This window comes from Centroberyx gerrardi, chromosome 13 (assembly GCF_048128805.1).
Source record: "Centroberyx gerrardi isolate f3 chromosome 13, fCenGer3.hap1.cur.20231027, whole genome shotgun sequence".
NCBI classification, from domain to species: Eukaryota; Metazoa; Chordata; class Actinopteri; order Beryciformes; family Berycidae; genus Centroberyx; species Centroberyx gerrardi.
The window spans coordinates 19,017,043-19,030,390 of NC_136009.1; the positions used below are offsets into that span (position 1 = coordinate 19,017,043).

The window sequence follows — 13,348 nt, forward strand, 5'->3', positions numbered from 1 at the left end:
TCATTTTCACGTCTGTGTCCAAAACAGAATTTCTCTGGTGTTTTATACTCTGCTGTTGCTGAACTTCCAGCATTGAGCAATCCAGGGTGTTTGGGAAACCTGTGCCTCTTTACCGTAACAGTGAAGGGGTCAAGGGGGTCAGCGTGCATTGCTGCATTCCAAGCATTTCTCCGCTGCAGTAATGGGTATCTAACAGTAAGTGGTATTTACACATGATTGATGACTGAAAATGTGAAATTCATCACACAAAAATAATTATTTCCTATAATTACACCCTAAAGCCATTTTTATTTTGTCATATCATCTACTGTAACAGGAAACAATTTAGTTATAATGAAAGAGGCCTATGTAGTATTATTATTGGTGGATTTTTCATTGCTTAAGATGGATGTCCAATTTAAGAAATGTTAATGATTATTTCTATAGGCCTGATTGGACATACCTGCAACTGAACTGAATGGGTAACCTTCATATCACAACATAGGCTATATCAAAAGTTTTATTGTTTGCTTTGAATACATGAGAAGAAGTACACAGTCCCTTTACAAAGGATGTCAGGTCATCATCAATCAAGTTGCACAATTGTTAATAACCACTTTACTGTCGTAGTAGATGTCAAAATCATGATTAATATGAAAGCAAATCAGAAATGGTGCTTTTTGGCAGACCCAAGTCCATTAAATGGATCCACCATGAATTATGTTCTCTGTCTGCCAATGTAATTGTTGATGCAAATTTGAGCTTTGAGAGTTGTGCAATCTTGTCTTTTTTTCAAATGAGAAGTATTTCCAAAATACTGCAGTTCTTGTTGAGAAATTAAGCAATGTCTATCTTTCAGTGAGCTGGAAAAAGTCATCCATGCATTTAGCTCTTTTCACTTATAGACTACAGCAGCTCTGTATTCCTGCCTCAGTGAAAAGCCCCTCTCGTCTCCAGCTTGTTCAAAATGCAGCAGCTAGGATTCTTGTCAGAACACACGAGATTTAAGAGTCTTTACATTGGATTATCTGTACGTTTCAGAACTAATGTTAAAATTGTACTGATCTACAGGCAGGTGCCTATTGGCTGTTCCAAAGTCCAGATTGACCATCAGGGCTCCTTGACTTTAAAATGACCGGTTGGCTAAATCAAATCACCTCTTTACCACCTCTCCTTTTTATAGACTTGCTTTAATGTAATTATGATTTGCTGTTGTTAAATTCCTATCCAAAAAAATCCCTTTCTCACTTTTGCATACTGGCTTTTACTACTTTTAATTTTATGGGGTTGCTTTATTTAACGCCTTTGCACGCATGGCTTATTTCATTACATGCTTTGTTTTTATTTGGTTGGCAATTTAGAAACAATCACTGAATATGTTCTGTGTTTGTATGTAACAGGTAGTTTACATCAGTAATTTGTTTTATAGATTAGGTGCTTAGTATAAATGAAATGATTGTACCACATGTCTTCAATTAAACACACTCTTGTTTAATAGAAATCAAAATATATACAGCAGACATGATTCGATTGGAAAGTTCAGTTATGGTAGATACAAACATGATTTGCTGGTTTTGACCCTTTATGGTTTACTTTTTTGTTTCTTGCTTTGCTTTGATATCTCTCATCTTGCTTTCTCTGTTTTTTTCTGTCAAATTTATTAAGGGTTAAGGTTTGTTTTTTTGTTTTTGTTTTTTTTGTTCTGATGTAAGACACCCAACGGTGTTTCAAAAAGTGCAATATAAATAATAATAATAATATGTAGCAAATCTTCAAAAAGACAAACTGTACTTTACCTGTGTCATAATCGATGACTGAAAATGTGAGACAGCCCTCATCCTACCGACTGGGGTACCCGCAGACCCCTGAGGTATACTTTTTGTCATATCTCACAGGTGCTTTATTCTATCATTCCAATTTTTCATGACTTTGTCAATCAATTTGTTCCTAATGACTTCATATCATTGTTTTCTGTTTCTGTTTTAATTAGTGCTTTTTGAAAATACCAATGTATTGGGGTCCTGGGCGACCCCAGTCAAAAGCACCCAATTTTGCCTATGCAGTTTTAATAGATGGAACTATTTATTGAGTTCATGTTTGCCATGGGTCCTAATTTAAAGTATCACACACTATCAAGGGGGGTAGGGGCACTCTGTCAGTCATTTTGAAGGAGACAGACACAGATGCAGCGGACACAGATTTCCTCGTGCTCTGTCGACGACCCTAAATACTGCTCTACCTAAGGTAAGATGATGTTCAAAGTCAGAAATACATCATTTAATTAACTAACTTTCCTAAAATAATAATAATCTGTTTTTTTTTCAGATGACATTAATTAACTAATAATGTTTTGAGAAGAAATAAGTTAACATTTTGCTATGATGGTTGTTTCTTACAGTAGTTTATTCTTGGGGTCCCCAGGGAGCCCAGTCGGTAGTCCTTGTATGTTAAATATGTTGGTAGGATGAGGGTTAATCACACAAAAATAATTTACCCTAATTACACCGTAAGCCATTTTTATTTTTGTTATATTACTGCAATGGAAAACAATTTAGTTATAATGAAAGAGGCCTATGTAGTGTTATTATTGGCGGATGGTATGTTTTATATTGCTTATGGATGGAAAAAATGGTTGTCATATTGATGTATTGGATTTGTTTGTATTTTTTGCATGTACTTGCTAAAGAAGTGAGAAAGTTCAGGTCAGGGAGGATTGTCATTCTGCCCACACAGAAATCTGTCTCAGAAAATGCATCAAAGTCACATCATTTAGCCTATTTTTGCTTGTGTTTCTGCTGTATGCCTTTTCCATCATTTAGTCATTGCTGTGATAATGCAGAACAACCCACTGCCCATACTCCATTGCATCATACTGTACAACTATTGCACTGAACTTGAATACTGAATATTGCACTACCTCTATGACCACATTTAATGTAATATTGCACAACCCCTATAGCCTCATACTACACTACAAATCAGAATCTTAGTTAAGGTAGGAACAAATACATTTTTAAAGCAGTTGAGGGCTTTGTAAAGTGATATGCTTTTTGAATATTTAACATTCACAATCATCTGAGAGAGGTACAAATAATAATTATAATATCCTGAATCTGAAGTATCAAGAATATCTGCACCGTCCAGAGAGATTTACAGTAGAAAAAAAGTACACCTACATGCTTCCACAGTGTATACTTATTGGCAACAACCTTCACAAATGAAGAATTTATTCAATATTGAATACAGGCCAGATCCAGGTCACATTTACGCCATCTGCTGTTCATTCTTGGCTATCTATCTGTGGTGTGACTGACCCTTGTCTTACTTGTCATCTGCTATGTCCATATTCTTTTGAGAGAACACTCATGTGTTTCGGCTGTAAACATGATATGGACATGACCTTACTCTTGAAATGGCTGAGAGGTCATGTGAAAGGCCGTGGTATAGCTCAGACGCCGGAGAGAATACATTTCCACCATTTTATGAAAAATTGGCAACTGATCATCCCTCAATAAACATATCTAAGTGCTGTGTGCGTGTTTATTTCTCTATACTGTTGTCAGTTTCACAGACTGATGTGTGCTGCATTGTGCAAGAACAAATGGTGCTTCAGTATAGGGTGGCCACTTGCTGGCAGTGCTTTTCGGATGCTTACCAAAGGGTGTGGAAAGACCAACCAGTGTATTATGTGTGCTCTGATGCTATTCACTGGATGGACATCAAGAAATAGGCCACAGATAGCGAGAGGAGGAAGAGGAGAAAAATTGAAGAGAAAGTTAATCAAAATAAGAGATTTTGACTAAATATAATAGAGATTTTTCATAAATATAACACATAACACATAATATATTTAGTGGTTCTATAAAAAGTGTGTATGTGTGTGTGTGTGTGTGTGTGTGTGTGTGTGTGTGAGAGAGAGAGAGATAAAGACAGAGAGAGAATTTCCCATTTCTTGTCAGCATTTTTCTTTTTCAATGTAATTTGATATATTCATTAAAGTGTGAACTCAAGTAGACAAGGAGCCTGCATCCGGGCAACTGATAAGGAAACTAAATGGAAAGCAAACACCAGTAGCCAGAGGAGGATGAGGCAGAAGCAAGTGGCAACAGTGGACTGTTAGGATTACTGTCTGCTAGAGTTTCGGGGAGTTTAAATCAGGGCCCAGGCGACCTGCTGCTGTCAGTCATTGGCACCGGGGGAAAGCCCACACCAGAGGACCAAGAAAACGCCATGAGAGCCAAAGAATAGGGGAGAACAGGGTAAGATGAGCCTGTGGGTCTGATGAGCCGGCCCTTGTTTCTAGGCAACCATACACAAAATTAATAATGTGATCATTAATTCAGAATGAGTAATAGCCTGAAGCTGTGATGAAGGAGAGCATATGGAGAAAGTGGCACAGTAATGCCTGCTGTCCAACTTTAGCTATGTCAAGTGATTTCATCATGGAGAAGATTCTTTATCTAAATGGAAGTAGATACATTTGAGACTTTATTATATTAGTTTAAGGCTTTATATGGTACAATATAATGTTATAAACTCATCAAAATAAGCACAACTGTGCGCTGGAGTAGCTGGGTGAAGCAATTCTGTCAAAATGGTGGTTTTAGGGTAAAATGTGCTACTTGCCCTGGGGCAAGTTGAGCCAATTTCTCAGCTTACCCCAATCACATTTACTTTATAGGTAAAAATGTAGTTACGGTAAGTTAAACACATATATATGATTAAGATTTTATTGCTTTGAATACTGTATTAGCTACAGAGAATGGTTTAATTTCTCTGAATGCCCAACAACCCTAAGCATAACAATTATTGTTTGAAATAAATACACATTTATTTTGCATTATAACAAAACGTATGAAGTGGCTCATTTTACTGTTCTTCCCTACAGTTTATTTCCGTTAACAATAATACTAGTGTAGGACAATGTTAACATTGTAATGCCTTCTTCAGACACTAAAATATCTGTTCCTGCATGTAACCACCTTATCACAACCCACAACAGCTGTAAAGGGCTTTGTTACTGAATTAGTGAATGAACTAAGACTGAAGGCATGAAGGGAAACAAAATCAAATGGAAAGCAGGCAGGAAGAAATGATGGAATGGAAAGATTGGTGATTGCATTTGTTAATGAATGATTATATCACTAATATGTTAAATACAAAGCTACCAAATTTGATCCTTTTATGACCTTGGATAATGTTAGCCAAGGCCTTGTCTAAATTATAAGAATAATTGGCTTTGCACCCCGCCAAACAGTCCCTGACTAAAAGTGTTGTCATTGTTAATTAAGGGAGGGAAGCTTTCCATCTGCGTTTGAAAAGCAATTTAGTTCAGTAGTGTTGTTCATTATTATCTGTTAACTATCTGTCTGACGTAGCCCAACACAAATGCAGTCTATAGTCTAGCAGAAGCCAGGCCAGTCTGCTCTGCTTCCCCACTTGACCAACAGGCTATCTCTACAGTAAATGACAAGTCTATTTTGGAAAGGAGGCTGCACCGAAATAGGAACGTCAGCTATTTGGCATCGCGAGGTACCGGAGAAGAAAGAAAAAATAAGCGTAGTCCACCGCCCACCGCAGGAGACTGGGGGATGTTCCACCATCCTGGATTTACAACCATTTCAAGGATATTTGACCACAAAGAAGAAAGTTTTTAGAGGGATTTTTTTAAAAACACAAATACTGGAGTACCATCCGAAAATCTTAACAGCCAACTGACGTTTTAGCCCACATGTTTCAGCGCCTGGTTTACCTGAGTGTGGCTGAAGACTCAAGGTGAAAAAGTAGCTAGGCTGAAAGTGATGTCAAAACATTATTACCAAAAGATCCTAATGGATAGTAATGATTCCGAGATGTAAAGTTGAACTAATATGCTTCATTTAATTATGCTACATGGGTAAATGCATCTAAACTTTCATAATAGTGTTTGGCAACCATGATGAATGCATGATTTGGGTTACAACTTCCAGTTTAAGCTAGGCTAACAGTTACTTTATTCAACTGTGCTAAATTGACCGTTAAGAATTACGCTGCTCCCATTTTTACATTTTTACAAACCACAATTAGTAATTAAAATCTGCCATAATAATTTAGAAGATTCAGTGAGCTTAAAGACAACTGGCATTGTGAAAAATGAAGTTTGTTTCTGGAGTGGGAGCTTTATCAAACAGCTGATGTCCCTTTGCTTCTACAAATGGCAATGGACAGAGACGGGGTCTGACAGCTGAGGTTATTTTTGGGACAGGCAGTTCAAGCGACTGAGGTGACAAAGCTGGCAAATGTCACCCTTTGAAAGGCACATATCTGCTCTATTTGACCTTGTTATAGAGGAATTTATTTGTTGTGTGTTATTTATTTATTGAGTAGGCTGCATGGCATGAAGTAAGTCTTTGTATATGGTCAGTGTGTGTAGGGCCAGGGCCGGGGTATGGTGTCAGAGACAGCTAGAAATATGACGTCTCAGATGTGGATTTATGTGTATTGTCACAGCATTATTTATACACATAACAAACTATGTCATTTGTCATAATGGCTTGGGATACAGTTTGAATTAGCTACTGGTAGTTTTGTTACAGCAAGAGTACAAAATAAAATAAACCCTGTCCATTTAATATTGTTTCTTTGTAATCTAATCTGTGGCCAGAAAGTAATAGAAAATGGCTGCTATGATACAGAAAGTGGGGACGGGCATACAAAATAGTATACGGTGTGGCAGTTCAGCAGCTATATTATTGTTTGTCTTTCTTGAGCATTTCTTAAATGCAGTATAAAACTGACATAATAAAATATTTGTTTTAGGTATGTAGCCTATTTTTTACCCAATGTTATTCATCATAGGACCCAAATTAGTATCTAATTATCTCTTTCTTTGTGTTAATTGTGTGTAAATTAGCAATAGATTTGTTACCTGTTAAATGCCAGCTGTGAAAATACAGTGAGAAGGACACCTGTGTGTGACACCTCCAATGTAATTGCCTTTTATTTCCTTTAATTCCCCCCTGGTATTGTATTTAATCTTCACTTCTTCTTTGAATATAGGAACAAATAATGGATCAGAACCTGTTTGGAGGAGCCCCCAGGTTTCTCACCCGGCCAAAGGCATTCTCAGTGTGCGTGGGCAAGGATGCCAACCTGAGCTGCACCATTGTGGGCAACCCGACCCCACTGATCACCTGGGAGAAGGAGAAGCTGAAGCTGACATCTGGGGGCCGCTTCAAGACCGTTGAGGATGGAGATGTGTACCGCCTGACCATCTATGACTTAACACTGGAGGACAGTGGCCAGTACATGTGCCGGGCCAAAAACAATGTCGGGGAGGCTTACGCTGCTGTAACCCTCAAAGTGGCCCTGCCAGCAGAGATGGTGCAAAGGGCCCCGGTTTTCATGGTCAAGCCCACCTCTGCACGCGTGGGCCTGGGAGGCGATGTTGTTTTCCACTGCCGGGTCGCAGCCCACCCTGAGGCCAACTTTGACTGGGAGAAAGATGGCCGCTACTTGGGGGAGACTAACCGCATCAAGATCGTTTCAGACAGCGACAGCAGCTCCTTAAAGATCCAAAGTGTACGCAACCTGGACAGCGGCACCTACACCTGCAGGGCGCAGAACTCTGTGGGTCGAGCGCACACTGCTGCAGCGCTTGTTGTGGACGTCCAGGACTCTCGCCACCTGGGTGCAGATAAGAACACCTCCCTCCTCTCTCACCTACAAAAGCGCAAAGAGGAAATGAAGAAGGACATCTCCATCTATCGCACCGAAGACAGCAGCTCCTCTGTTTCTTCCTCCACAACCAACATGGCAGATGGTTTGAGTGCTCTGAGTCTGGAACATGACCTTAGGGCGTCTACGCTGGCAAAGCTGCCCAAAGGCGTATTCACTCGTACCTGCACGGTGACGGAGGGAAAACATGCCAAACTCAGCTGCTTCGTGACCGGTCACCCTAAGCCCCACATCATCTGGAGGAAGGATGGCTCCAACATCAGCGAGGGCCGCAGACATGTCATTTATGAGGACCAAGCTGAGAACTTCATCCTCAAGATCCTGTACTGCAAGCAGAGTGATAATGGCCTCTACACTTGCAATGCAACCAACATGGCTGGGCAGACCTACAGTGCTGTGTTGGTGATTGTCAAAGGTAAGCTTTTAAAAATGGTAGGCCTAAATCTGGTCTCGCTATGCACATCATCAGTGTTGTTTTAAGAAATGATGGGTGATAGGAAGATCCCTTGTCATTTAGGTGTATTTTTGGTACTAACATCTCACATAACAGTTCACTGGTGTTCTTTGAAGATATGCCACATAATGATAGCACACCGCTTGCACTGACAATTTATTTACAATTTACTGACTGTTTTATTGCCTTGAGAGAATCTTCTGCAGTGGAGCTTCAATAAATGTTTATAAGATGTACTTGAATTAACTGCAACATCTGTCAGCATAACATTTTAGAGGCTGACGTGTACAAATGTTTAAAAAGAGGCCTTCACACTTGCATTGACATACGGTAGGCAACTGCTGTCAGTGTTCTCAAAATCACTATACTTTATGAAAGTGAATCAAACTTCAACTGAACGTAGCTGTATTTTGACCCCTTAACATGTGCGTGGCGTTTCACAACAAGGTTGAATTTTGGCTCATGGTATGAAGGAGGGTGTTGTGTTGCGTCTATTTTCTGCGGGTGATGAGTAGTTCACAGTTGCTAAGATAGTCACTCACTTGCTGTAGCCCCTGGGCGCCACTGCTTGTGTCACTCTCTATGAGCAGAAATTGGCCAGGGGTCGAAACCGTAGAGTTATCAATGACAGCTGTAAATCTTGATCTTAATTTGATAGTGAGGGCTGCGCCGTTGATGTGCCTGGTCATTGTTGGTGCAAGAAAATAGATACCTTAGATGCCCGCCTTGTAATTTGTTGTTTTGCAGGACTTGATTAGAAGCTTTGCAATGGAAAGGATTACACCCCTCTGCCCTTTAAATTTTGGTGTTCCCAGCAACATCAGATCATTTGATAGCCCCTGTGTGCAACAAGCACCTCTGTGAAAGGTCATAGACCACAACTATGAAACACGCATTGATTTTTTATCTTTTTTGGAAAGGTGACAGCACATAAATCTTATCTAAAATGTTGGTTATTATTGTTTACCCTAGGTTAGTCCACAGTCCAGCTACAGTTCAGCACTTATTATTTTTAATGCTAATGAACAGAATGAATAGGTTTTAAGGGCTGTTGATCTTTGTGTATGTATGTTGTCAAAGCCTTGGACTAGATTACAAGCCAAAGCCCTGTTCCGGAGCCGTACTATATTTCACATATTTCGATCGTCTCTAGTGTATGACCAGTCATTTTGCGGAACTTGATATTCAATTGCCAAGTTGAAAACATCTCAACCCTTCTTTGGTAGGTTCACAAGAGTCTAGAGAGTGTAAATGTTAGTTTTATTTTATGTGAATACTTGCTGTATCGTGAATGATTTACTGAACCCAGTAGACATGTCCCATAACTCAAATTAGAGTGCCACATGTTGAAGTACACTGCTTAAACTGTTGGCTTGGATCCAGAGTATTAGGTTATTGATGATGATGGATACGTTATGAAGTTGTAACCCTTGTTTGTAGTATTGAAGTGTCGTACAGTACAGTAAGAAAATTGACAACACAAGCAGTAGAGGAAATGTACAAGATTTATGTTGCATTCTCCATTGAAATAGTGTGTGTTATAGGGGCATTTAGTGTTCACATCCTAAGCTTTACAGGCTACTGACATAGCCTACATTTTTTTGTATACACTACCAGTCAAAGTTGGACAAACACATTTTTCTTTATTTTTACTATTTTCCATATTTAAGAGTAATAGTAAAGACATCAAAACTAGGAAATAACACAAATGGAATTATGCAGTGACCAAAAAAGTGTTAAACAAATCAAAACAATCTTATATTTTAGATTCTTTAAAGTAGTCGCCCTTTGCCTTGATGGAAAGGCGAAGGCTTTGGAAAGAAATTCATACATAGGCATCAACTTCACTATTTATATTTGTCTAAAAAACAAATTTCAAGCCTTTAAACATAAGCCTTCTTCAGGTCAAAATGGCTTTAAGATAATGACTGGTAGTGTATATGAAGTACATAATGTGAACCATTTATGTTTAACTTTAACCTAATGAAGGTTCTGTGATCCTCCATTGTGTCAGAGCCTAAGGTGCCATTCAGGAGGAAGCTGCAAGACGTGGAGGTACAAGAGAAGACGTCAGCCATGCTGATGTGTGAGGTGCCTGTTCCTGCCACCCAGGCCAACTGGTTTATGGAGGAAACACGGCTAGAGCAAAGTATCAAGTATCGCATGGAGGAAGAGGGCACCCTGCGCCGCCTCACCATCCACAATGTCACCACCAACGATGATGCTGTTTACATCTGTGAGATGAAGGAGGGCAGTCGCACCGTGGCCGAGCTCACTGTACTGGGTATGAAGGATTGTTTTCGTTTCTTTCTCCACTCCTTGTTCTTTGTTTGATATTGTGTGCAAGCATCACAATGTTTTCACCTCAGTAGAATTAATGTACCATTATTAAAATACTGCTAAAAGTTGAAATTATACAGATGGAATCCATTTCATTCCTCGTCCCTGGCAACTTCCCTCTGTCCTCAAATGTCTTTGCTCTCCACTTTGGCACCATTTATACTTTTCCAGTGTGTCAAGGCTATTGAATGCTGTTTTTCTTTGACTAATGTCTGCATCTCTTTGTATCCCAGGCAACATTACCAAGAAGCTTCCCCGGAGGACCGTTGTTCCCGTTAGTGACACTGTCATCTTCTGCGTGGAGCTGGAGCAGCCTTGCCCAGATGCGTACTGGACCCGCAATGGCGAGAAGCTGAAGCAGGATTCACGGGTTTCCATTGCCTGCGTGCTCAGACAGTACACACTCACCATCAGAGATTGCCAGGCAGATGACTCAGGAGAAGTGGCCTTTGTGGCTGGAGACTGCAAGACCTCCACTCGATTCTCTGTCACTGGTGAGGATTAGACCTGGGTCAAATACTATTTCGAAATATACCTAGTTTATTCGAACTGATTGCAATACCATATGGATGGGGTTTACAGAATCAGGACAATTCAGATAGTGTCAGGTAAGTTTTCAGTCACAGAAAACTATACAAACTGACTTAATACTTTTTGGTCAATCAATCAATCAATCAATCAATCAGATCAATCAAACTTTATTTATATAGCACCTTTCATGCAAGATTGCAATACAAAGTGCAACAAAGATAACAAGATCGAAGAGATACAACACAGAAATCTAAATCAGAATATGTATTAATAATAATCATAATAATAATAATAATAGTAATGATAATAATCATAATAGTAAAAAAAATAATAAATTGAAGTAAAATAAGATAGAATAAAATATATGAAAAGGAAATAAAAAGTAATGCATAAAGTTGGGAGTATGGTAAAACTGAAACTGGTGCTTATCTTAACTTTCTTCTGTATTTATTTTATTGTCTTATGCAGCAAACTCCACCCATCTGGCACCTAGGATAAAACAAACTATAAAATATATTTATAAACACTATTTGACCCAGGACCGGTGAGGATACATGCTTCTCTGTGAAACTTAATCCCTTAATGTCTGTCTCATTTACTATCATAACTCCATACTAATCCGATCAGACAAAAAGCATGACCATCACTCCTTCTGCTCTAGCTGCAAGAAAGCATCCTCCCGATCCCCCAGTCGATTCTGTGGTGCTGAACAAGACTGACTCGTCCATCACCCTTCAGTGGTCTCCTCCTGACAGCGACCGCCCCGTGCCCATCAAGAGCTACATCGTGGACAGGAGGAAGGTGGGCACTCAGACATGGCAGAGGTGCAACGCTACGGAAACCGTTGTGTCAACGCAGATGACTATCTGCAACTTCACTGAAGAGGCCAGCTACCAGTTCCGTATCTCCGCTATCAACGACTTTGGCCAGAGCCCCTACCTGGAGGTGCCTGGAAGCTTCTACCTCGGTAAGACTGATGCCACTGTGACATTTCTCACTCCTCACTAACAATGCTGTTGTTGACTGTGAGCATATTGAGTATACAGTACATATCGAGATGTCTTTCCTCATGTCCGGTTTCTCCTTCAGAACCCTCAGCAGAAGTGAGGAAGGGCCTGATGAACAGTACAGCGATCTCCGGTGAGGAGGCATCTCTCTCCGTGGAACTGTCTGCTGTTTGTTCCGGCTTCTGGTCCCTGAACGGCCGCCTCCTGCGCAGCGGGGCAGAGTACCTCATCACCAGGTCCAAGAACATACACACCCTGGTCATCCGCGTTGTGTCCGTGGAACTGAACGGAGTTGAAGTCAAGTTTGTGGGTGGAGGCTCGGTGACCAGTTGCATCTTAAGCGTGAAGGGTATGCACTTGACCCCAGACAATTAGACTACCAACAGAGAGAAACACTCTAAATCCTTTTGATATAATTTATTTCCTTTTATGTGGTGATTCTCTACCCATTTGTATTACAACAGCAATATTCATCCTCAGCATTGCTTTTAATTAAGGGACATGGCTATTTACTGCAAGGCAAATTAGATCCATTTACATGTTTTTTTGTGAGAAGCAAGTCTCTAATACCCACTTATTTGACACCTCTATTTGTAGCCCCTCCTGTTAGGTTCACTAATAAGTCAGATCAGATGGAGGTGGTGATCTGCAGTGCCCAAGCCACTGCCCAGCTGACCACTGAGGTGTCTGATTACGATGCACAGGTGTGTGATGGGAAAACACCTCATATCCGGTTTTATCTTTTTCTTTCAGCTAATTTTGTTCAGTTAATATACCTTTAACGTCACCGGTAGCATGCCTATTTTTACATTCTTTTCTCTGTTCGTTTCTTCAGGTGGTTTGGATGAGAAATGGGCGCGAGGTAAAAGTGGGGAAGAAGTATGAGTATGTGATCATAGACCGCAAGAGGATCCTGATGGTGCACAATGTTACAGATGAGGACGTGGGCATCTATGAGTGTGTTTTGGATGGTGACAGAATGTCCCTGCAACTCGCTCTTAAAGGTACACTCAATCAAAATCAGTGGTGCAAAGTATAGTACTTTAACATATTTTTACTTTAATGCTGGGTAAAATCAACAATCAACAATCTGCCATGGATTATGTTTGAAAATCTGTTCTACTTGCCAGTATTGTTACTGACCTGTGAAGCATAACTTTTTACTAAACATCACGCATACCTCATGCTCAGTGCGACATGATTTGACAAAGGGAATGGGGCTTGTAACACACCTCGTGCCCAATCTCTAGCTTGCATAATGCAGACAGCCTCTCTCGCACCACGTGACACACAGGAACATGACCTGCCCTGATGGCTGCTA

At 40.1% G+C, this 13,348-nt stretch overlaps 1 protein-coding gene across 1 annotated transcript in view; it reads left to right on the top strand.

The window, feature by feature from the left end:
* Nucleotides 1-7,026: 7,026 nt before the first annotated feature.
* The window catches only part of obscnb (obscurin, cytoskeletal calmodulin and titin-interacting RhoGEF b), a 67,701-nt gene continuing 61,379 nt past the window's right edge, over nt 7,027-13,348 (top strand). Inside the window, exons 1-7 of the mRNA XM_071926472.2 lie at nt 7,027-8,110; nt 10,164-10,433; nt 10,723-10,983; nt 11,682-11,987; nt 12,110-12,376; nt 12,625-12,731; nt 12,863-13,031. Of these exons, the coding sequence (XP_071782573.2) occupies nt 7,027-8,110; nt 10,164-10,433; nt 10,723-10,983; nt 11,682-11,987; nt 12,110-12,376; nt 12,625-12,731; nt 12,863-13,031 (2,464 nt within the window). The remainder of the gene's footprint in view (nt 8,111-10,163; nt 10,434-10,722; nt 10,984-11,681; nt 11,988-12,109; nt 12,377-12,624; nt 12,732-12,862; nt 13,032-13,348) is intronic.